The sequence below is a fragment of the Xiphophorus hellerii genome, chromosome 4 (genome assembly GCF_003331165.1).
Source record: "Xiphophorus hellerii strain 12219 chromosome 4, Xiphophorus_hellerii-4.1, whole genome shotgun sequence".
In the NCBI taxonomy this organism is placed as follows: Eukaryota; Metazoa; Chordata; class Actinopteri; order Cyprinodontiformes; family Poeciliidae; genus Xiphophorus; species Xiphophorus hellerii.
In genome coordinates this window covers 8,082,450-8,107,380 of record NC_045675.1, presented here as the reverse complement: position 1 = coordinate 8,107,380, position 24,931 = coordinate 8,082,450, and the positions used below count along the sequence as shown (strand labels likewise).

Genomic DNA, 24,931 nt, shown 5'->3' with positions numbered 1-24,931 from the left:
TCATAAAGAGCTTAAGACTAACATCTTCCCTCCAATATAAGCCATGAAGTATCCTTTTTCTGATTACTAGAAAAGTAAAAGATCTACAAGCATGAAATCTTCCAGGCTATGAATCTTCACACCTCACATGAAGGAGTCACGCACTCCCACAAGCCTCTAGTAATACACAGACAGTTAAAGATCACTGTCATGTTAAAAAATTAAAAAATAAAAACACAAAAGAAGGCAGTAAGAAAATGAACAAATCATGTGCCAAAGAAATGTCAGAAATGTCTCTCCTAGTTGGATGCTCAGCTAATACAGGTACAATCCATGAATATTCCAGCAAGAACTGGTTTGAAACACTCCTGTAGAGTCTGAAATTTTACTAAATTCGCGACCAATCTTTTAAAACCATTTCTAAGGAATGTACAAGAGTGTGAAGAGCTTAAATCACATATTGCATCTTGTGTTTATATTAAATACTCCAAAGTGAAAGTCTATTTCCTGTGATGTGATTCTAAGCTTTCTTCTACAAAATAAATATGTAAAATAAGTGTTTCAGTTACCAAGTGCAGGATTTTAATAAAGATAGTTGATCTGGCTATAATCTTACTAACATGCATGTATTAATTGGACACATATTGGAACGCCTAAAGAGGCTGCACAAAATTAATAAAATGCGAGACATGATCATGTTGGTGGTTATTACCATAACAATGTGACTAGTGAAAGTAAACAAATACTTAAACTGTGTTTATTTTTTCTGCTTTAGATTCTCAGATAATTGGTAAATATGCAACTACTAGGAAAAAATGCATAATTTCCGTTTTGACGAAATTTTGTTATTGAAAGTCTTGCATCCATTTCCGTTTGCTGTTGAAACAACTAAACATTTGAAACAACTTTCTTAATGACTGCTGAATTAAAGAACAAGCATTACCAAATATATAACTAGCAGACTAATGATTTATTTAGCCAATATCTACTGCTGTCCAAGCAGTTCACTGCAAAGCATTATGCAATAAAAACTTTACGATGTATTGTGCAGCCCAAATCTAAAGTGAAATATCATTAGGCTTCATAATGGTTTATCAAGTTATTTAGGAGATATAAAAACACATCTGCATTCAGTAGCAAGAACAAAGCATTCTGCTCTCTGAATCAAATATAAAAAGGTCCTTAAAATAATTAGAAAAACTTCACTTGCTAAGGGATGATGAACTGTCTTTCTGTTCAACAGCTGCAACACTGGAGCTGATTTGAACTCTAAACAACTGTAAGATTGCATCAACATGGCTGATGACACAATCTACTCAAAGTTTCAGCTCTCACAGCTCTATTTTATATTTGCTCTGGAGGTGCACCAAGAAGAATGCCAGTGACTGATTTTATTTGAGTGTATTCTGGACAAGAATGGGGATAACCTCAGAAAAATATTGATCTTTCTTTTGATTAGCATATACTCCAGAAGATTGAAATAGACAAACTTGGCCATTTTAGGTAGAAATAATAAAGTGAAAAGTAAATTTAAAGGAAGCAGACAAGGAGTAGGTAACTTCTACAAAAACCTATTTACGGCGGTGTTTCACATGTTAACTTTGGGCTGCTACTTTTGAAAAGGAATTAGACTTCAACAAACAACCAGAAGCTAAATGTATCCAAGCAAATTGGTTTCATTGATTCTCTTTACAATTTAATTTTCTTTAGAAATATTACAGTGAATGGATGAATTGTTAACTTAGTAACCAAACTCTAAATCTTAAAAAAAAAAATAATAATAATAGTAAATTAGACAGTTATCTAAGAAAATGGATCTTCAGAAACAAAAGGTAAAATCTTGTGATGCAGCTCACTTGAACTATATTTTTAATAATCCACAGAGACACACCGTTATAATCATAATTCCAACTAATTGTGGCAATTTATGTAGATAACCATTTTTCATTTTGTTATTTTTTATTGCTTATAGAAAAATCTGAATTACCTTTACAAAACTCAGTGATCTGAAATCGGTCTCTCTTTATCATCACATGCACACAAAACCACAACAAATGAAATCTATCATGTTCAACACCTCTCCTCCTCTGCCAAGCTCATCTAATTATTAACCAACCCAGCTGCTGGGTGAAGTGTTGACCGCTGTCAGTCTGCCACAACAGGTAAAAAAAAATAAAAAATATTGCTCGTTTCAGTGCTCTAAAAAATTACTGCTCCCTTTTCCCCAGATTCAGCTCAGTCTGAAATTACTGCATTTAAACATTAGTCTGCTCCTTTGTCTTCATGCCTCTGCATTCACATCTGCACCAACTGATATTTTAATAGCTTGTGTTGGGTGTGGCTTATAGCTGCACACTTGCATATAGCAGTTAAGCATTGGGGGATGGTAGATGGATTACGATATCTATACATCAGGACTTCTTCCCTAAACATCTGAAGCAGCAGTATCTCACATGTAAATGCAGCCTTTGTTTGGTCTTCCCATGTCTGTGCTGATTAAGCCTGGTTTATTGTTATGGTATGTAGTAAAAGTTGAACTTTGAGCTCCCATCTTGGTAGCCATAGGAAGAAACTGTACAAAGACGAAATACATTGCTGCTACCTGGCAGAATATTTGTGTTCAATGGATTTAAAAGTAACATTTCTCCTTACCATCATATAACTATCCTTGTCAACTCTGTGCTGTACTGTGTAATAAATAATTCATCAATGGAGCAAATGATGGCTATAAATGATTTATTATTATTACAAACATAGAATGATTGCAGCTCTATGCTGACGTGTTGGAGCACAGCAGCAGAAGGCAACCAACCAGAGGCATGTGTCACATGCTAATTTGAGCTCATGTATTGCTGCGGCGATTCAGGCAGGAATTGAATTAACAGAATAATGATCAAAGGTCTACTTAGTGTGTTATTCTTTAATAAGTTGTGCGTTTTGGCGGTTTAATAAAAGAACGAAGGCCATTTACATACCCGATCTTGGTCTTTTGCTTGGGCTTTGAGGAGGGTACAATGCAGGCCTTCCTGGAGGATTTCTCTTTGGTCCGGGCCTTCCCGTTTCCCTTGTGCTCGCGCTCACGGTGGCTCTTGTACTGAGAAGAAGAGGTGGGGAAGCTCTCCGGGCTCATAACTCGTGGGATGTTCTTCTCTCCTCGCTGTCGGGCCTTGGCGATGGCTTCTGATATTATCCTATTGGCCTTCTCTTGCTTCTCATGCAGATTTGACTCCATCTGATGGTGTGTCCTCCGTGGCACCCTCTTCTCCGATGAGGAGCTGGATGAGGATGAAGACGAAGAAGAAGAGGAAGAGGAGGAGGAAGAGCTGCTCTTCACAGGGGGACTGAGGACCCGCACCTGGCTACTGGGACCATTGGGGTTTTTTCGAGGCTAAGGGGAGAGAAGAACAGTGGTAGAAGTTTATTATTCAAAATTGTCATACCTTCCTCAAACACATTTCACAAATAAGACAGACATGATATAAATAGCACTTTCTTGATTATCCAAACCAATATTAGAGATACCACTGCACCAGGTCCCCTGAATAAAATCAAATTACCTCTAGGTGACTTTCTGCTGACCAAAATCGTTTATTGTAGTTGTAAAACCGTATTTCCTTACAGCAAATTAGTAGCAAATTGTACAAAATTACTTTTAATTGTGTATTTTCAAAGCAGGTACAAATCAACCTTATTGTGGTTTCCAACCTGGCCATGGTTTCATACAAAGTGTAATTCTAGAGATGGTACCAAAGGCCCTAAAACAGACAAAGTTAAAAATGGTAATAGCAGGAGCATAACTGTTTTTAATAATCGAGGAGAAAGGTTTCTTGTAGACCAGTCAGGCCCAACAAAGGTTTTTTCCAGTGAACAGTGTCCAGTTCAGTGTGTTTTTTTTTTAATGTTGTCCTGGTTCAACTTAATTACATAACTGGATCGATACAAGGTCTCTTGGGAATTAGAAGACCTGCTGTGAAGGTCATTCTCCAACTTGAATCAGCTGAGTTGGAGCAGAGGTGCATCTAAAAACAGGCAGGACACCAGGCCCTCATTGACTGAATTTGGACACCATCAACTTAGTTTGATGTATTTTTATCTTTTATGCGTACCATTTTCTTTAATAAGTTTAAGAAATTTCATTTAACAACATCATATTGTTACAGACTGTTTTGTAATTCCAGTTTTGAACCAGAGAACAACGTTCAATTTCTAGAACTAAATGGTTGGCAGTGGTGATGTGCCTGAGCCTTGCTAAAAACCTCAGCAAACGTCATTAGATAAGAAACTCAACAGTATTGCAGCGATACAGTCGAGTTGCCACAATCTGCCAAATTTTTCAAGGAGTCAAAAGATGAAAATAAAAGTGAACAGTAATTTCAAAGACACCTGGACAAGAGCAATCAGGAAGTGTTTTGTTTTATGCTCATTTGACCTCTTTGCCATTTCGTACGTTTGTATTTTTGGTTCTATTAAACCTGATTCTTTGGACAGTTTTTACCTTTCAAAAATCTAAAGTGTTTTTCTATAATTTAATCATGTTTAATTTAAGGAAGAGTGATCATTTAATATCAAGAAATGCCTTTTAGCAGGAAAGTTTTCATTGCTATTTGATCAGTAGTAATCTCTCAGTTAGCTGGCCCAAACTGGGATATGAACTTCAAAGAGTAAAAGCACATGAAATATTTATCAAATAGTTACTACAGTTTTTTTTTATATAATTTAATTTTTAAAGTAATTCATCTCTCTAATTTATCTACAAATACTTAGCTACCATGAGAACTGAACCAGTATATAGATATGAAAAGGTTTGAATGAAAGGGAAGATAATTGCCCTTGAGGGTATAAAAAGTTGATTTCAAAGGGAAACTTAACCCAGAGCAGTCAGCAGCGCTAATCTTCCACCCTTCATATGAGTACATTCACAGTAAACAGTTACATTCCTTTATATATTGCAGTAAGATGTTTTAACAATCACACATCATGACTTAGGCCAAGAGGAGACTCAAAATCCCAGGGGTTTATGAGGAAGACCAGGAAATTGGACTCAGTCCTATACACTTAAAGCAAATGAAAGGGTTTGTTTGTGTTTTTGTTTATTTTTTTTACAAAAAGTAGGTACATATTGTACAGTTAGTTTGTCACCAAATATGGTATGATAGCATAACTTGGTATGGGAATATGATCTATGAAAGTAAGAGTCTTATTAAGAAAGCAGAGACCAATTGTAGGCTGTGTCAGACAGCGGAGCCTCTTTCTCTGATGCTGTAGGTGGGGGGTGGACCAGTCTCACTCTGCCTGTTACTCACTTCAACTCTCACAAACCCCATCTAACTGAAACTAGTGGAAATGTAGCAGGAGGGAAAGATCAGTGTTCCTGTGGAGAATCTTTTCAGATCAGGTGGACACCAGTTGACATGACAAGTCTGAAGTAAATTTTATTCTTTGACTTGGTCGTTGACTTAATCACATGCTCGTGCACATGCACTGTGCCTTGCAGACATAAATAATCCAGCCTCAGTGATACATGATAATATGTGAATAATGGATGCAGTTACTGCAGTTATGCCCCGTTGTGGGCTGTCAGCCCAGCAAAAAAGAGAACCCATAAATGGATGACCTAATCTAAAAATGTGTTGTGTATGGCTACATGGCCCAGGCGCGCCTAGTTGCTTTTTTTTCTCCCCCTTTCCACACTGCTAGCAAAATAAAAGAGAATTAGCTTAAACCTCAATACCAAAGTGGGGGGAGGGAATGAATGATTAGCAATTCCTCTGGAAGAAAGTAGAGGAGGGGAGAGAAAAAAAAACACATACAAGAGCTGCATTATGATTTTCACGTGTGCTTCTCTGCTGAGGTTATTAGGAAGAAATTTCCTGGATCAAGCTGGAATGTTCCCATTCAGGTTAATGGTTAAAAAAAACAGAGGGAGGAGTTGAAAGTAATGCATAAGAAAAGAACATGAACACACATGAAGGAGGAAGGGCAAAAAAAATATACAAAAACAGGCTTCTATCAGCGAAGCTAAAGAGAGGGAGAGAGAAAAGATAAAATGCACCAAAACTGAGAGCGCTGCAGCTGTGTAATACATCTATAAATAACTGAAATTACAGCCTGCCAGCACTGCAGTGATTTCAATCTCTCTCACAGCACGCAGTCCCGTGGAAAACGGCGGGGTCCGACAGAGCCCACGAAAAGGTAGAGTAAGCTCCATTTAGGTTGGACACCTTTCCCTCCATGCCCACCCCTCATATCCACATGGAGTGGGCTCTCTGGTGACTGACGGGCTCAACTCGTGGAGGGCAAACACACACCACACGGTGCACTGAAACTACAGAGCAGGACAGCTGTAGGCGCAGATCAACAGGAGAATGACAAAGTGATGTGTGACATGAAAGGCCGAGAGGGGCTGGGGGAAATTAGATGAATCCGCCGCGTCTTCATTATGCCACACGCAGTAGAAAGAATGAGAGTAAAGCGGAACATGGGGGAAAAAAAATAAAAAATTAAAAAATTCAGCAATGAGTTCAAGATGGCGGCAGTGCAGCATGAGCCAGTAGCAGAGGAGGTTGTTCAGTTGCTGCCGGGCCCCTCCTCCTCCTCCTCTCACCCCCCCCCCCCCCCCCCCCCCACCCTCGTTCCTCCTCCCTCCCAGCTCTGAGAGCAGTTCACTTACCCTTCCTCTTGGCCTCTTCACTGTAGACATGGTGAGTTTTTTTTCTTCCTCTTTGCTCCCCCTCTCCAACCGGCTAACAAAAGCCTTGCCCTTTCACCGTGTTCCTGCTCTCTCTGTTGCTCACTCACTCCTTCTCTTCCAAACACTCCTCTCTTTTTTTTTTTCCACAGTCCGGTTTCTGTCACTCTTCCTTGAGCTGGTGTCCCCCCCCTCCCCTCCCTCACTTGCTCGTTCCTGGTTTTCCTCCCCTCCTCCCTCCTCCTCCTCCTTTCCCGGTCAGCTTGTCTCCTCGGGCGAGAGTGAGAGCGGTGCTGGAACCGTTCCGTCGCCTCCTCCCCCAGCGGGCAGGGCTCAAGAGGAGCGCATGGGGAGCTCTCTCTCTCTCTCTCTTCCTCCCTCTTTCGTCTCTTCACAGGGTGATGAGGGAGCAGCGCTGTTGGCGGTAGAGGAGGTGCGTGGCAGTCCAGGAAGCTCTCATTCTGCTGCTGCGTGCTGCTTCGCCGTCGTCCGGCTTCAGCCTTACTCTCTCTCTCTGCGCGTGTGTGTCAGAGTTGCCTTACCCTGCCTCCTCTCTCCTCCCCCCCACATTGAGTCCCCTTTTCCTCCTGCCTCTCGTGAGTGTGCTCTCGGTGCCTCTCTGGTCCTCTTAATTCTCCTTCTTTTCGCCGTTTCTGCTCTGTCGTCTCCCTTTTTACGTATCTCCTCGTCTTCTTCAGCAGACAGATAAAGGTAGGTTTCTCCTCTTGTTGCTTAAAGAAAAGGCTTTGTTTGACCTTTCTCGGTTGTTTGGTTTTGTTGGTTTTCCCTTCTATTTCCCCTCCCTATACTTATCGCTTTCCCGGTCCTTGCTTGTTGCCCTTCTATCCGCCTAGCTGGGGTGTGTGGCGAGCTTGCGACTGAGGCAGCCGGAGCAGTGGAAAATGAAAGCACAAAGAAGCAAAATGCATCAGCATGAATATTAGAGATGTCGTTAAAACCCAGACTCGTTTTTCTCTCTCTCACTCACCCCCTCTCTCTCTCTCTTTGTGAGGAAGTAGGCCAGCAGATGGTGCTAGCAGTTATTACATTAACTTTCTCAACTTAACCCCCAAAGTACTGGATATCTCCCACGTTGTAGATTTTCAGAATGAGTGCTTCCTTTTTTTGAGTCCTTGCATCGGCTTCTATGTAAGATGTGCCAATTTATTTACAGATTGCCAAAACACGCAGATAAACCAGTTCCCAAATGCTAAAATTGATTTCAAATCAACACCAGCACTTAAACAAGGTCAAAGTTGGGCCATTATGCAACAGTGACGAGGAAGAGCGTTAAGACAGGAAGGTAAGAAAAGTACTAAACAGGCATTTCCTGACCAAAGATGAACGCCAGAATAAAATCTGAGAGAATGAGAACACCTTTAAGGGAAGTCCTGACACCACAATCCAGCGGCCATGTGCACCAGCTCGCACATGGTACTGGGAATTTTTCAGACACGCGACTGGCCTGAAGCCAGGTACAGCACTCAGCACTACTGGGTCAGTCCTCAATCACTAATGCATATAACTAGAGGTGCATCCAGCTCATGACATAATGGGCTACAAGAGTGAAACAATGAATGATTTGTGTCATATTTGGGAAACTATTCAATCCCCCACATCCCATTTTCTTGCTTTGTAAATTACAAACTATGTTTTTCAACAATGCTAAAATTCTACAAAAAATTTCAGAGATGGGAATAAGGTCAGTGTTTGGCAAGTCATAAATATGAGTAAATCCGTTCAACTCAAGACAAGTCCCAAGTCATGTACTGTCAAGAAACTGAAAGTACTAAACTTGAAATTTAAATCTTTTGTGTTTACAAACAACTTTTTTTTAAGTGTAATCATTTTCAAATAAACTTTCCATTTAACAGTAAATTATCAACAAGTACAACATAATTATTTTAGGGTTTTTTTTTCTTTTTTGCTGCACCTCATTTTGTATTGAGTTAAGGTCGAGCAAATACAAATTAATTTGGAATAATGCTATTTAGGCTTGCCCTGCAAATATAAACTACAAACATTGCTCTGTACAATACAGTCTGATTGATAGATACTGTCATCACAAGATCAATGTGTGCTAAATTATTATTATTATTTAATAACACTATTAATAATGCAATACTTGTTGGTCACATATTTGATGTTTTTTGCCTGGCAATATGGTTATCTGCCTATTTAACAGTCTACCTGCAGTAAGTGCAAATGTTATTTGTAACAGAGAAAGTCTAAGACACACAAGAGAAGTGTGAAAAACATGGAGCAACATTTGTAGCAACTGGTTTATCCATCTCTGCATTGATCAATAATATGGGCCAATGAATAATTTTCTAAGATGATTAAGTTATAACTCTATTGCTACTTTGAAGTCACTGTCAGGAACTGTGTGTAAAAATAATAAAATATATTTTAAAAATACTTTAGGACACAATGGCGCAGCCAGTTTTTTATAAACCGTGGGATGTTTAATTAGTTTCAAGAAAATAGGCAATATTTTGGTTTAAAATACTTAATAGGTGACATTTCTGAAATGTCAATATTTTCATTTCAATTTGCATTGTAACTAACGTTTTTACTAACCAATGTTCTTGGCTGTTAAATTGACAAAATGAGAAAATATGTCATAAAGGGTAACTGATGACACTAAGAAAAGGGGAATGTGGGTAGTTGATATAAACTGACTGAAAATGAATAAAATTAACAGTTGCAATGCATAACTGGTAAAACTTTCAAACTAAAATACCCTCAAAATGACATTGGGGATGCACAACATGATAGCAGGCGTAGGGAAATTTACTCAGAACTGATACATTTTCAGAGAAATAACTTTAAACACTATGTCCCATGTTTGCCACTCTAGGACATGGTTCACTCAGACAACATGTTTGAAAAACCTCTCAGCTGTTGGATGTAATCTAAAAATTAGTGCAAGATAGTTGCAATCATGCATTTATGCATGCAAAATTCAGATTTGATGTGGAATGACTGCTTAAAACATATGACTCAAACCATTAGCCCTCTCTTACACACAGCACCTGGTTACTCATCTCTGTGCCAGTCAGACTGACGATAGGGCAACTGATTCAAAAAGATTCATTGAAGAGCAAAATAACAGAAGGAAATCAGAGAATTTCGATAAATATGAGCACCCTGACTGCCAGTCACAAACTTTACAGGCTATGCATGCTATGTACTATGCCGTCTTATGTAATCTCCACCAATATGGTTCCATTCCAACCCCCAGTATCACTCTAATACTTGTGAGTTTGCTCAGATGCAGTGTGAAATATGTGGGTGACCATATGTGGTTAATAACACAATGTGGCTTTAGCTTCTAAACAACCAGGATGGTGTGGACTAGCTCTGAAATTACACAAGTATTCATGTGGGGACGAGGTCATGTATGTAGAAGAATGGTTGTAGAGGCTCTCACAGTACCTCTCTGTGGTTTGTGTTGTTTTACATCTCTCTGCTCTGTGTCTCCAGCAGAGACGGAGACAGCTTCCTGGAGCGCAAAGTAATGGCGGCTCTTTCCAAGTTTCAGCGGCACCGGCAGCAGCAGGCTTGGGATCAACCTGCCAAAGCACAGCCTTGAAGTTTGGACTTTAAAGCGGACCGCCTGCTTGCTGGGATGCTGAGCAGGACAGCCCCTCCCTCCCAGCTAAACAAACTGTTAGATAATGCCCACCAGGGTACAGTACCTGGGGATGAGTTGAAAAAGCACACATGGCCAGTAAAATGCAAACAATAAAAGGTCCCCTCAAAAATCCCTGTGTCCAAATAAATTAGCATGCTCGAAAAACCCACGGTGGTTTCTCCCTCCTGTCACATCTGATGAGCAAAGAAACTGACTCTGAGCAGAAGGTGAAAAACCTTCTGAACTGAAAAGTTGATTTTATGAATGTGTCATTCATTCAGAAAATATCAGTGTATACTTCCTGATTTTACCAAAAGAAGAATAAATCTGGAAAATGGAGTAACAGTTAACATTCACAGGCTTCAACGGTCAAATGGCATGAAGCCACAGCTCCCTGGCAAGTAGACAGTTAATATGCAAACGAGGCAGGCAGCACTTTCTGGAAGGGAGGGGCTTCCTTTTAGGACAGATGACAGAGTGGAGAGGAAGAGGAGGGGAGGAGGAAGAAGGGGAGTGGAGAGGCAATGCTGGTGAAAGGAAGTGGGTTATAAATGAAAAAAAAAAAATGTCCTTCCCGCCCAGAGAGGTAGAGCTGCTGCAAATATACAGGTGTCCGTCTCTAAACACGATTACCATCAAATAGCCTGTATTAGTGAGGCGGTCCTCTGTCCCAGGGAAGAGGGGTCTATAACTAACTAACCATTATGGAAATGAGAGCAGAAAGCGAGCAGTGTGCTGACTGGAGCCGACAAGATGGCAAGTTCATACCCGCGCTTCGGGGCATACACAGAAATGATCCAGCAGAGGAATATGATGTTACCCAATGTTATCCAGGGCACCATCAACGGTTAGCTGAATGGGAACAAGCTGTTTGATCCATCATGGACGGCAGCCAATGTTGGATGTTTGATCTGGTAAACGGCTCCTTCAGATTACTGCTTTCACAGTAGTAAGGAAAAAAAAACCCACGTTATTTAGGGCAGATATTGCTGCTCGTGGAGCTGGATCACCCTCCTGAGGGTGACTTAAGCCATTAAATTAACTCAAGACCAAGTCTGACTGCTTTGTGTATGACCTTTACTATTTAAACCCGTTTATGTATATAGAATATGCCGCATTTTTATTAGTTTATTATTTAGTTTAAAGCCAGAACAGACTTATTAAAAGAAGCTTTTCAAAAATGCAACCTGGGAATATTTTTTTCTCCCAGAACTTGAGATTGTTATGGTTACAGAATCAAGTCTTTTACATAAATTACATCTCAACATTAAATGGGTAATTTAATAACAAAGAGCCTCGAATCATAAAAACCAATGCTGAGATTTTCCACAGTTTCCATAATAATTATGCTGTACAATTTATGTAGAATGCATAAAACAAGTAGAAATGTGCAAGTATAACAAACTAATTTAGCCAGCACAGACTTCCAAGATCCCTGTGTTTGTGAGCCGAGTGCAGGACAGAAAAGAAAGAAAGAAATCTGGTCTAGATAACATCATTATGTAATTTAATATTTCACATTAGTTACACTCTAATGGTGTAAAAACCATCTTAAAATCAGGAAAAGTATGGAACAGCTACATAGATTTAAAATTTAGTTTCTTTCAAACCTCAAATCAGACAGTGATGCTTCATCCTGTGGAGTGAAGGGCTGAAAGTGAAAGACTGAACTGGATTTAACTCGCTCATTATTTCTAATAACGTTAGTTGATTTTATTTACATATTAGAATGTAATCACTGGAAACATTTAATCCCAGCCACTTGTGTCGATGGTATTTAAACAAAAATAAAGACTAACTTTTGTATGAATTAAAGTTAATATAAAATATGAATAATAAAAGAGTTTAAAACTTAATCAAAATGCTTGGAATATGTAAGGTGGAAAACACCTTACATTTCAAAAATATCAAAACCCAAAGTAAATAAGTATCACCAATTTCTTAATTGATATGTAGAAGTTATTTTGGTTTCACTCCGACTCACCTAATTAATAATTGAATATCTTTTTCCGGTTGGCATCAACCACAGCCTGAACCCTGAGGTTCAGAAGCCATACCAAGTGCTTAGTCATTTCATTTTCCTCTTTACAGAAGGTTGTAACACCTTCAGACACTGCCAACAAATGAGCTCAGTGCCAGCCTTCTTACTACACAAGAGTGGGTATGAATATTGTCTCAAAGACATATTGATCAGAAGTCATTTATTTATATTTGATGAATTCTAAGTCAGCAGCAGAAGGCTCTTCTACAGCCTTATTATCACTTGCATCAACAGTTCCCTGATGAAGCTGTTCACTTTGACCGCACACTTACATTTAGCATAAGCTTCCTTTTTCACATCTCCATTTCAGTGCTGTTCACTTGGAGCAAACCTGATCTGTAGAGTTTATCACACAAATAAAATAATTACTCTTCATAAAAAGAATTAGCCAAGAACAAAAGTCAGACCTATTTATTAGACAATTAAGGTGTCTAGGTGTAGAAGGAAAAAAACAAACAAACAAATAACCTTGTTAATTAGTCCAACTGCTAAAGGCCAGCTTGTAAGCCAGAGCAGAGGCTCTGGCAGCAGCTGCAGCGCTGATAAATGAAAGGAGACATGATGCACAGTGGTGCTTCCTCAACCAATTAAAAGCAGTGCCATGCATTAATGATCGTTGGTTCAGGGTCAAGAGTAAAACTAGCTAGGCTGAGCATGCTGCCCTGAGGGGAGGATGTTGAAAGTATAGCGGAGCATGGTTACTGTAGTCCGGCTGTGTGCTGCGACAGGACGATAGCAAGCTCACGACGCAAATTCAATTCACAACAGCCGACTGCTGCTACTGCTGGGTCAGGAGGTTCAAAGAGGGAGAGAAGGTCTCTCATTTACTTTCCACCAGCTGTGCTGTGATTTTCTTTTGCCATGTTGTGACGTTTGCTGGCAGCAACAACAACCAAACTTAATAATTAACTCAAAACAAAGATATGAACGGAAGGAAATAATCTGAGTAATGTAATGTGATAAATAGAGTAGCTTCACACCACTTTTCTGTCACATTTACCTGCACAATGCCCATCAATATTAAACAATTTACAATTGGCTTTAAATATACAGTCTAAAGCCAAAACAATCAGGACCCTGTGTTGTGCAGTTGCATGGTCAAACAGTCAGAGGTGGACAGGAACAGCGTACAAAGTTCAAACCAGACAACTTTTTTGCTTGTTTCAGAAGGTATAATACGGCTTAGTTAGAGCTGCTGAAGTGTATCGCCAGGCTGTGGAATTTGCAATAAACAAGAATAAAACTAACACATGAGAACCTGTTGCAACATTAAACCTGCCTTAACTCCGAACTAAACAATTGTTTTCTTTTTTTGCTTAAAAAAATTATTAACTTAACCAACTGGTCCAGCAACAGGAAATGTAACACCACTTCATTTAAGTCAACAGGCTTTTACAAATGCAACATTTAACCCTGTTACCATACAAAAAGAACAAGGTGATTTTCTGATCTATTCGATTCAAGCTTAGTACATAGACATAAAGAAATAAATGGCCCAATAAGGTTTCCTGGCTGAATTTTAGATTTTGATATTTTTTTCACCCCCAAGGAATATTCCACATAAACCAGAAATAGGCTCTGTGATCGAGGCATTAATTTCTGATCAGACAAAAAAAAAAGACAATCACAAGAATATCCCCATTTACGCATCAAAGCACACCCCTTTCCTTTATCAGATTTTTACTGATCCCAGAATAGTGCTTTAAAGTGAATACATGTGGTTTATAGAGCAAAGATTGTTAGGAATATTTTAGTTTTGATTATGTTAAGTAATGGGAGAAAAGGATTAAAAAACTGATTTTCATGATTATTCATATCAATCAGAGCTAATTTAGGGATAACTGATTTCCAGCTCAGCCTGATTTAATTGGCACATAGTGATATCTTTTACCAAAACAAAGGTTTTTGAGTTTAAACAGATCTGTGTAGAGAAGCATTTTAAACATTTTGATGGGGCAGAGAGGACCAGACTTGCTGGTTAAGGAGACATTCTCTGAACATTTATGAAATATATTGATCTATTTTTATTATCTTTTATGTGGTATGAGAAAGACAAAAAAGAGAGAGTTGTACAACTCTAAAGTGCACAGCATACCAATAACAGCCAGTCTTTGAGCTCTTTTATGTTCATTGTTACAACTTGTTCCCATCACAGCATCACTGGTGCTCACCATTTGCAATGGCAGTCTTTAAAAATGCTCCCTGCAAAATAGGTGAATGAATGGACTGAAATCCAGTTTTCTTAAGGAAGTAATGCATAAAGACCCCACACAGTGAAACAAAACCATTTAGAGAACAGCCAAGGCCTGACTTGGCATCAATCAAGCTCTATGACTAAGAGGAGAAGGCAGTTATTCTAACTAGGGCATTTGCTCTTCTTCATTCCCTCTTCAAGTGTCAGCTTAGAGGGCAGCTGCTCAGCATGATTTAAGATATTTTAAGGGTGTGTGCACTAATGAGCATAAGTTAGATTTAAGAGAGAATCTAAGATGTAAATTCTCTCTTAAATCCCACTGATGTTCAGCCATCAAGCAATAAATTTTGATGTTTTCTGTCAGTTTTACCCAAGAAGAAGCACAAAGTTAAATCTGAAAGAAGGGCTTTTGGTAAATGAAAAACCTGACTTTATCATAAAATGGACTTCATCCTCTCTCAAACTGTTTTTACATCTTCTTCCTGTTTAGTAAAGCCAGCGGGAAAGGCAAGTTTCACTATAAATAAACTCCCTTCCCATCATCATCATCATTTAGCATTTTTTGGTTAAGTTAAAACGTGAATTCACTGCCAATATCAAGATGTTTTAAAATACAATATAATCTAAAGTAAATTTATCTCTGTAATTTATTTAAAAATAATGGCAATCAAATAGATTCATTACACACAAAGGGATAAATTGCAACTGTATTTTCAATGGCTTGAATATCAAACGTGATCAATAAAATGGATTTCTAAACACAAATGTTTTATTATAGGAATGTTGTGGCCCACACAATTATGGGACAAACACAAGTAGGATAAGTCATAAAAAGCTGACTGTACAGAGTGCTGTGTACAAAATAATTATTGGAAAGCTGGGTGGAAGGAAAAAATGTGGTAGAAAAAGATGCAAAAGCAACAGGGACAACCACATCTTTAACAATGAAGCAGAGTCCATTCAAAAGAAACACAGAGACTCAGTCAGTTCTTTAAAAGCCACCAAAGAGTATGGAGGCACTGAATCCAATTTTCTTGAGATCCAGTGTAGATTTCTACAGCTAGTGAGGATTTGGAAAGCCATGTCATCTGTCAGTATGTGTCTGTTTTCTGAAGTCCAAAGTCATCGTAGTCCTCTTTTAGAGCACATTATGCTTCCCAAGTTGTCCTTGGATGCTAATTTCACTTTGCGGCAGGACTTGGCACCTGCTCTGATTGGCAGTACCTGGTTTAATAACCTGAATTGGCCAGCTTCTAATAGCCTAAAGCTCCCTGCACGCTGCGCAATTATCAGCTGTTGGCAAAAACATTTTGTCATGAAAGAAAATCTCTGATAATGTTTGGTACTCTGTGGTGGTTCAGGAACCAATTCAACTCTCTCTCAACCAAAGACAACCAGAGACAAATTTGTAGCAGTGTCAGATATTTTCAGCTGTGTTACATCTGCATTGACTAGTATTTACATACAAGTCTCCATCCCTAACTTTTTCCTATAAATGCAGCGATTTTAAAAGTATTTGCACCCTTTGAAGAACTAAACATTTTGCTGGTGTTTTGTGATTCATCTACTGCAAATGTAAGAAACAAACTTGTTCTGCCTTTCAAACCAGCAAATGTTTTTTGTGGACTTTACATGATGGGCTGGCTACAAGCACAATTTAACCGCAACCCCCCCGCCCGCCCAAGTCTCCTCCTAAAACTGTGGTTGTTGAGCGTAATGATGTGCTGCTCTCTGAATCAAAGATGGCACAGCAGGTCACACACCAGGCACTGAAGCAAAACTGAACTGTGCAAAACAGGCAGGCTGGATGATGCTATTCATTAACGGGAAGGTCGGAGCAAACTGAAGAGTGGAGCTGAGAGGAGGTCCCTCAGGATGCACTAGAGAGCGCCAGACGGAGGAGAGAGAGGGAAGTAGAGACATGAGTGAGGGATGAAGTGCGAGGGAAGTAAGGGGCTTACTGCCAGACCTTTACAACTCCTTCATTATTGAATCGGTGCAAGGAGAGAAAAGGGCCAATGCCTGCTTGTAAGGGAACAAACACGGTGGCGAAATCATAACAGTGCACAGGCAGGACACGGTGGTTCCCTGCTTAGTCAACCTTCAGCCTTCAGGATGTGATGAAGTGAGGATTTCTTTTGTCTTGTGTTGGTTTCTGCGTCTTGGCAAGGAGTAAAAATTGCTGCTCTTCATAAAGACTCCCCTACATGTATTCATTACTCAGCATTCTGAAGTAAGTCCTGTTTAAACCTGATATTTAGCTTGGTGAGCACCTGATTTTTAAAGTCAGGGTGAACATCATACTAAAATAAAAAGAGTTGTCTGAGGTCTTCAAAAATAAGGTTAAAACAAAATCTAAAAACAATTTCAGAAAAATTATCAAATTAATAAAATAATTAAATTAAAAAAAATAAGACTTTTAAACTCTACAGCTAAGTAAGTTACTGATACTCTGTGTGTTTTACTAATGTAAAAAGTGGCCAAACTGTTTTTATTAAAAATGTATGAAAAATTCAGATAAATGTCCTCACTTCAAGAAGGACAAGATAATAGAGAAACAACCATTTATTTTTCTTTCCAGATGAGCATGATAAAATATTAATTTTGCATAATCCTTAAAACAGCGACGTTGTTTTGAATACAGCCAACTTGCTGTTCAGACAGTACAGTGCCTTGCCTCTGTATTTGTAACCACTGAACATTTTCATATTTTGTCTCATTGCAACCACCACCCTCAAAGTATTTATTTGAGTTTATGTGACAGACCTAACATAAAGCAATGCCTAACTGTGAAGAGGAAGGAGAACATCCATAGTTTCTAAATGTATTATAAATTACATTTGAAAAAAGGTATTGTGCGTTTGCTTTCTAACCCCTGTACTCTGATACTCTAAAAAGACTGAGGGTCTGCTGTGTTAGAAAACATCAGTGAACAAACAGCGTCATGACAGGAAGTGGCACAACTCCAAAACCACCAAGACATGAATGTCTACCTAAACCCGGCCTATCGTGTTCTGGAGGAGCTGCAGAAATCGACAGCTCATTCTGAAGTATCAAAACTTTGTAGAAAGAAGCTACGAGTAGTCATATTGTAAACTTCATCTCCACAAAAAACTTATGGAGTTGACAGCATTATGCATTTAAAACAGGACACAGTTTTTAGAAAGATGAAATATGAAAAGACTTCAGACAAAGACTCGGGTTCACCTTTCGGTCCAACAATAATCCCAATTATAATGCCAGCTTGTCAGAACATGTCAGTTCAACTTATTATGTATGGAGCAGAAGGTTTTCCCAGGCATTTCCTTCTTATAAAAAAGCCTTATTAATTTGGTCTTAAGATAAAAGCTTTTGTTTACGGTCACAAGGTTCTGACATCTCCAGGCGTTTCATAGGCAGCACGGATGTAAAAATCCAAAAATATGTCCTTGGAAAAATAATAATTTGACTCAAAGACAAGTTTAAGTCATGAGAGTCTTTCTGCATATTCTGAGCTGTATGTTTGTAACTCCAACACATGGTTCTTCCTCCTCTTCTTCACTGGGACATACAGGAGACATCACTAATATTTTGGTTCTCTAAGCAAAAGCTACAAGCAGTCTCAATGATCAGAAATAAAACTCTGAGTTATTGCTCTTTTCTGACTGATGCACCTCAACTGTGGAAAATATCTTTACTTTTGTGTTTACGTCATCTTGACTCATTTAAAAAGCAATGGGTGTCTAAAAAAATGACAGATATGATTCAGTTTATGTTTCAACGTTATTAAATTGCAAGTATAAAGTTTGGCATAAAACCTATTTTCAAATAACTAGTTAAATGTAAATTGTGGATTTCTTTAATTTGCAAAATGGAGCTTCTTAACCATTTCTGCATCTACTCTCCTGTCTGTGGTTTAATGGTACTCGGGTAGATCAAGTTGACAGATTTCTTGTAACCATGTGATTTGAATCGCTTCAGCCCACTAAAACTGAATTATGAAATTTATGTAAAACAACCAGGTTGGCAATTCTGACAGAGTGTGCAACTTTCTTCAATCAAGTAGACAGAAATTGAGCAATTTATTTGCCATGTCAGCTAAAATTGAATGTTTTACTACAACCACAACTCTCAACAAACAAAGCCTTCACATACAGATGCATCCATGGCAACAAGCTTATGACTTCCTACTGACACAAAACCTGTTTGCTGAACTAACAAATCAGTAACTAGCGAGTTGCCGTACTACTTCTGTGTTTAATGTACTTAACATTTACTTAAACAACAGAAAGACATGAACTGGAACAGAAGTTCACATGGAGCACCACAGTTCATCAAGTTTAACGTCTGCTGAAATTAATCCAAGAGTGTATTTGAAAGGTTTTCACAGGCACTCCCATTAACACTCTTCACCCACTGTGTCGGGTAAAAACACAAGGACAAAGAGGTCATTAAACCTTCGTGTTTCTAGTTTAGTCTACTGCTCGTAACTCAGAGCTAATCTACAAGTTTTTCTCCTCCTGTCTTGTTCAAATCAAGCCGTGGTATAATCAGAGGCGCTGCTGTGGTTCAGCTTTAGCGTCTGCCAGTGAGAGGTTAACTCGAGTTCATGGAGCTTGCTTCATGTCACAAGTATCACATTCCAGTCGCACACAAACTCAGGCAACGCTTCCACGCTTATTTACAGTACAAACAAACCCCGACCAATTAACTCTGAAAAACAAATGATTCAAAGACACTTGATCTCTACATAAGGTGGCAAAAAGAGAGCAGAAAGGGAAGTAAAGCAGCAGAAAGACTCGGTTTAAATTCAGACCTACTGTAAAGTTGGGGCTGGCAGCGTTCCCACATGCTCCCGATACACTCTCTCCAAGTACAACTTCCTCCTCCCCTCACGCTCTGAGCCCTCCCCTTCCGCCCAAAGCAAAACCCTCATGACTTCCTGTTTACCTCTGACCCTTCGTTATCCCCCGCCTCCGCCCTCATATGGCAGGTCTCCAGACAGACAGGACGATCAGGCCAGATAAAACCGACAGACTGCTTCAGAGAGCGAGAGAGAGAGAAAGAGAGAGAGACAGACTAAGAGGGAGGGATCTGGGGATGTAGGGGGAGGTGAGCAGAGAGAAAGTGTGTGAATACGTCAGTTCACCACCATGTGGCCACAGAAACAGCAGATTTCCCAGGAGTGTGAGTGTGCAGAATGTTCCTGTGCTGGTGTGCAGCCCATGAGGGTGTTGGGGTGAGAGCCAGGGTTGATGCTTAGTGTCAAGTTTCAGGGCTGATTATGGCATTACCCTCCCAGTCTGGTTTGCTGGTGTGTCAGGACTTGCAGAAGCTTCCAGCATATTAAAAAAGAAAAAAAGCAACCCTGCCACATATCAAAATTAGTTCAAAGAAATAAACTCCCAACCTTCCCAAGCATGGTGTTATTTTTATTTTTAATTTTACTGGTCAACACAAAAAAAGGAGAGGGGAAAGCAACTAATACCCAGTCAAATAAATCTAAGGAAGCGATGCAGACAGGCAGTGATGAGGCACCTGCTCACTGTCACTGCCAGGGGGCCTCTAGTGGCTACAGCAGCCCAGGCCATCAGTATCCATCAGTGTCCACCAGTCGCCACTTCCATCTCTTTTCTATTTTGCTCAGCACAGCAGCCGCTGGCATTCTTACATTTGAAGCCTTTGCTGTGATGAAAAGTACTAACCGTACAACCCAGCAGCAGTGCAAGAAAAAAAAAAAACAATAGAGCTCTTTGTTAAAGCAACAGTGACTGTAACACACATCAATGTGTGAAACAATGGAGATCGGCAGCAGAACAAAAGGTCTTAAGGCTAAAATGACATCAAATGGACGACACCTTACTCAACAAGGAGACAACAGCGACGTTTCAGTAACTAGGTTTCAGTTCAGGAGCTGCTTTTATCCACAATGATCACAGCTGCTCTTAATGCAATACACAGTTAACTGAAATATCACTGAAAAGCTAAAGTCAGTAACGGAATTAAAAAATATGACTGATATTTTTACAGGTTAATAAGACTAAAGAGTGACATGTTTAAAGCATTTATTTTAATTTCCAAATGAAATTCAAAATCTACTTTTACCTGAAAAGACGACTTTGGAACAACGGTCCAGTTTCTAATGTCAGATCTGGTTCAGTACTGGCTTAGCACAAAGAATGTAGCAGTTCTGCATATGTTCTGGGTTGCAGTGCTGCTGTTGCTTGTACTCCTTTTTTCCTTCCACTTGACTTTCCATTAACATGCTGAAATACAGCATTCAATGAACAGCCAACTTATTTAGCAATGAGTTTCTGTGTTCACACAGCAATATACTTGATGGGGAAAATGTGTGTTATTATACATTTGTATTTCAAATATATGTATGTTACTTAATTATCTTTGGTAATCTAATTTTCTAATCAACTGAATATTGAGCCTTGTTATCTGAAAGTCATTTGAAAATGAACAGTAGTAAATGGATAAAATACATCAATCTGTGTGGCAAATTTGGTTAGTTTAATTACTCTTATTAAAAATAAGGTTTTGATGATATTGTAGTGAATTAAGATGAGCCTCAGGTAGTTTGCATGTTTCCACCAAAGATCTTTACCATCAAGCGTAATCTGTTTGTATAATCAAGTGCAGTTTTTCTGCAAAAAAAGCAGATCCAGTTCATTTATGTAGTTATCTTATTCTGCTGAGATATTTAGGGTAAAGCCAAGTATTCCAACACCTCCACAAACTAAAAATACAAGCATGTAGCATTTTAGCAAGCGTACATGGACAGATGCAGTGATGTACTCAAAGCAACTCCTCCAGCATCAGTTCAAAGGTAGGCGTCTACCAATCTGTCCACACAAAAAAGATGAAGAAAAACTAAATAGTGCGAATGAAGAGCTGCCAGAGTCGCATGGGAATGCGGTTCAAGTGACTGGCGGTGCTGACAGAGCAGGTGTACCGTTTGCTGCTAGTTATGCCTCTGGTCTGTTACAGTTGATGGACAACAATGTTTCAAATATTTAAAGTAAAAATTCTTAACTTTTGATTTTGGGTTTGATTAATTGGTCATAACATGTTAATTTAACTTATTTTTAAAGATAGACTTTTGCTGTGAAGAACCGGTTTAAGATTTAAACTAGATTTACTGACTTGCAGTAATAAAAGATTTTGTTCTTTTAAGGCAGTGTGTCACATTAAGATCTTCTAAAGTAGAGCAGCAATTGGGGGCCAAGCAAGACACAGACAGCAGTGCTCTCAATGTTCAGGATTCTCTCAGAGTTGATTGGACAAGTAACAAGGAAAACTCCCATTTTAATGTTTTAAATGCACAGCTGATGTCCTACAAATCACTAAAACCAGTTTCTATCTAGCCTTTGGGGCCAAGTTTAATTTGCACTCATATTTAGCTGAGACAATTCAGACACATGTTATACAACACATACATTAATAAAGACAAAACATACTTTTAAAAATCACATAGCAAATTTGTTACGAACATTGAAAATGAAGATTGGGTTTTATTATCGAAATGGATCTTGTTTCTCCCTCAAAGCTAGAAGTAAATTGGTAGCAGCAACATTCCTGCCACTTCTGGATTATGGAGATGTTTTATGTATGAATGCTTTGACCAAATGCCTTCAATCACTGAATACTGTGTATCATTGTGCTTTAAGGTTTGTGACCAGTAGCAGACGTCTTACACATCATTGTGAGTTGTAAGCAAAAGCTGAATGGCCTCCTTTAAGCGTACGGAGAAACAATCACTTTATGATCCTGATTTATAAATCTCTACTCGGCTTGGCTCCAGTATACTTCTTTTGCATTTTCCACGTGTTCGCACTGAAAAGGGGAAGCAAGCATTTAGTGTGATGGATCCTACAGCCTGGAATCAGCTCCAGTCTGAACTCAAGATGTCAGAACTGATTTCATTGGATTTATTTCTAGGGGTTCTTAAAAACAGGCAACGAGATTCTATTAAACAGTGTCACTGCTTTTAAATTGTTTTCTATTGTTTTCCAGGTGACTCAGAGCCCATCCAATCACTGAACAGATGCTTAGAACAGATAAATGTGTGGATGTGCCAAAACTTTCTCCAGCTGAACAGAAACAAAACTGAAGTTATTATTTTTGGACCTAAAGAGGAACGATCTAGAGTCAATGCACAGCTTCAGTTATTACAACTGAAAACCAGCGATCAGGCCCGAAACCTGGGAGTAGTGATGGACTCTGACCTGAACCTCCAGAGCCACATAAAGACAGTTACAAAGTCGGCCTTCTATCACCTGAAGAACATTTCCAGGATTAAAGGACTAATGTCTCAGCCAGATCTAGAGAAACTCATCCATGCGTTCATCTTCAGTCGTATTGATTATTGCAACAGCGTCAATCAAACAGCTGCAGCTGATCCAGAATGCTGCTGCTCGCGTTCTCACTAAAACCAGGAAGATAGAGCACATAACACCAGTTTTAAAGTCCCTCCACTGGCTCCCTGTAGCTCAAAGAATAGACTTTAAAATACTGTTGTTAGTTTATAAATCACTGAACGGCTTAGCACCACAATACATTAAAGATCTGCTGTTGTATCAACCTTCCAGACCTCTCAGGTCTTCTGGTTCTGGTCTGCTCTGCATCCCCAGAACCAGAACCAAACGAGGAGAAGCAGCTTTCAGCATCTATACACCACAAATTTGGAACAAACTTCCAGAAAACTGTAAAACAGCTGAAACACTGACTTCTTTTAAATCTCAACTGAAAACCCACCTGTTTAGAATTGTATCTGAAATGTAATCAATTACAAATTTATTGATGGAACTTGACTTAATGCTCAACTAAAAACCCACCTGTTTAGGACTGTATTTGAAACGTAATCAATTACAAATTTAACCTGACTTAATGCTGTGTTTTGATTATTGATTCTATGTTGCATTGTGTTTCTGTGTTTGTAATGATGTAAAGCACTTTGAAATGCCTTGCTGCTGAAATGTGCTATACAAATAAAATTTTATTGATTGATTGATTTACACTTGTGCATATGTATCAATTAGTTTTATTTTGTAACCAGGTTGCTGTGTATTGCAGACTTTTGCCCAGGTTCCTCTTGAAAATGAGATCTAGATCTCAATGGCGTTTACCTGATTAAATAAAGGAAATAATAATAAAACAATACTGAACCAAAAAAAGGATCAGTTGTCCGACCATAAACTAAAAGCCTAATGGAGATGTCAGTCATTGTTCTGCAAGGCAACAGAAAAAAATTTAAGGTCTATGTCTTTCTTTCACCATTTTTTCTCGTTTTGCAACAAATTGTCACAGTATGACAAACCTGTGTAAAAATAGCATACATTTGTAATATCATGGTTTTGCAAAAAAAAAAAATTCAAAGATGCATAACATTTTTTTTTTGTAATTTGAACCAATTATTTCTGAAATATTCTACTATATTGATCATAACAGGGATGATTTTCTGAAGCATTTATTCATTGTTAGATTGAATTTGATACATAATTTTTTTTAATCAAGTAATTTACTATTTATACAAAAGTTTTAACAGGTTGTGGTTTTTAGTCAGCTGCAGTTTTTCATCATAAGATTCCTGCACTTCAAAATCATTTTAATGAGATACCAGAAAAAGCATAAGAATAAACAGAGTTTCTCTGTCTAGACAAAGCGTAGAGTAATGCAGTATTACCTACTCCCTGTGCTCTTGTTGTGCATTTCCAGTTAGTTGGCTGAAAGTAGGATACTCAAATTTTCCTTCACAAGAAGGACAAATTTGTCTCTGTGGAAATATTAGAGAAAAGATGTGGAAAACTAAAGGACCATTTCTATAGTTTTGCTTTTAGCCTATTTTGCACAAATATAAAACAGCAGAACTTCTCAATGCCTACTCTGCTAGGACACTGGAATTAAAGGGACTATTTTAACAATTTTGGCAATTTCCCCAATACTGCAAGCCCCTTGCTGCAGAAATCCCACAGGGCAGCACATTCCTTCTGTGCGAGAGGAGGTGCTGCAGCCTCCTGTGTCCTGCAGTGGTTGCAGGCACACTCCAAGGCCTCCAGTCAGGAGATATGCAATGTGCTGTCACAGCAGGAGGCATCAGCACCCACACAAGTCTGAACAGCAGCTATTTAATAATACACGCTTGTAACTGGACAGCGTATCCTCTACAGGTGGTCCTGCCTTACAGCTTGGGAAAAATTTTTAAGAATCGTGACATAAGTGCGGGAAAACTTCACTTTAGGTGACAAAAAATGCACTGTAATGTTTCACTAACACAGCAGCACAAGTGTCGCATTAGGACCAGAGTCGACAACCCCCAGGGGTTAATGATGAGCTGACAGTAAAAACAAACCCTGTCACATTTAATTGTGTGTGAGTCAAACTCTCAAACTAATTAACAACACATAT

The 24,931-nt window shown here is 38.9% G+C and overlaps 1 protein-coding gene and 1 long non-coding RNA gene across 10 annotated transcripts in view; one reads left to right on the top strand and one right to left on the bottom strand.

Annotated features, from left to right (window-relative positions):
- chd9 (chromodomain helicase DNA binding protein 9) overlaps positions 1 to 24,931 on the bottom strand; it is an 87,764-nt gene that overhangs the window by 47,282 nt on the left and 15,551 nt on the right. For 5 of the 9 annotated variants that reach the window (XM_032561336.1, XM_032561337.1, XM_032561339.1 and 2 more), the window contains exon 3: positions 2,955 to 3,367. In XM_032561336.1, the coding sequence (XP_032417227.1) occupies positions 2,955 to 3,367 (413 nt within the window). Of the gene's footprint in view, positions 1 to 2,954; positions 3,368 to 6,649; positions 6,824 to 19,334; positions 19,443 to 19,468; positions 19,520 to 24,931 lie in introns of those variants that run through there. The other 4 variants (XM_032561341.1, XM_032561343.1, XM_032561344.1 and 1 more) reach the window with 4 other exon arrangements.
- Positions 6,666 to 10,654, top strand: LOC116719007 (uncharacterized). The gene is made up of 3 exons (XR_004339048.1): positions 6,666 to 6,680; positions 6,820 to 7,378; positions 10,154 to 10,654. It is a non-coding gene; the product is annotated as an uncharacterized LOC116719007 (long non-coding RNA).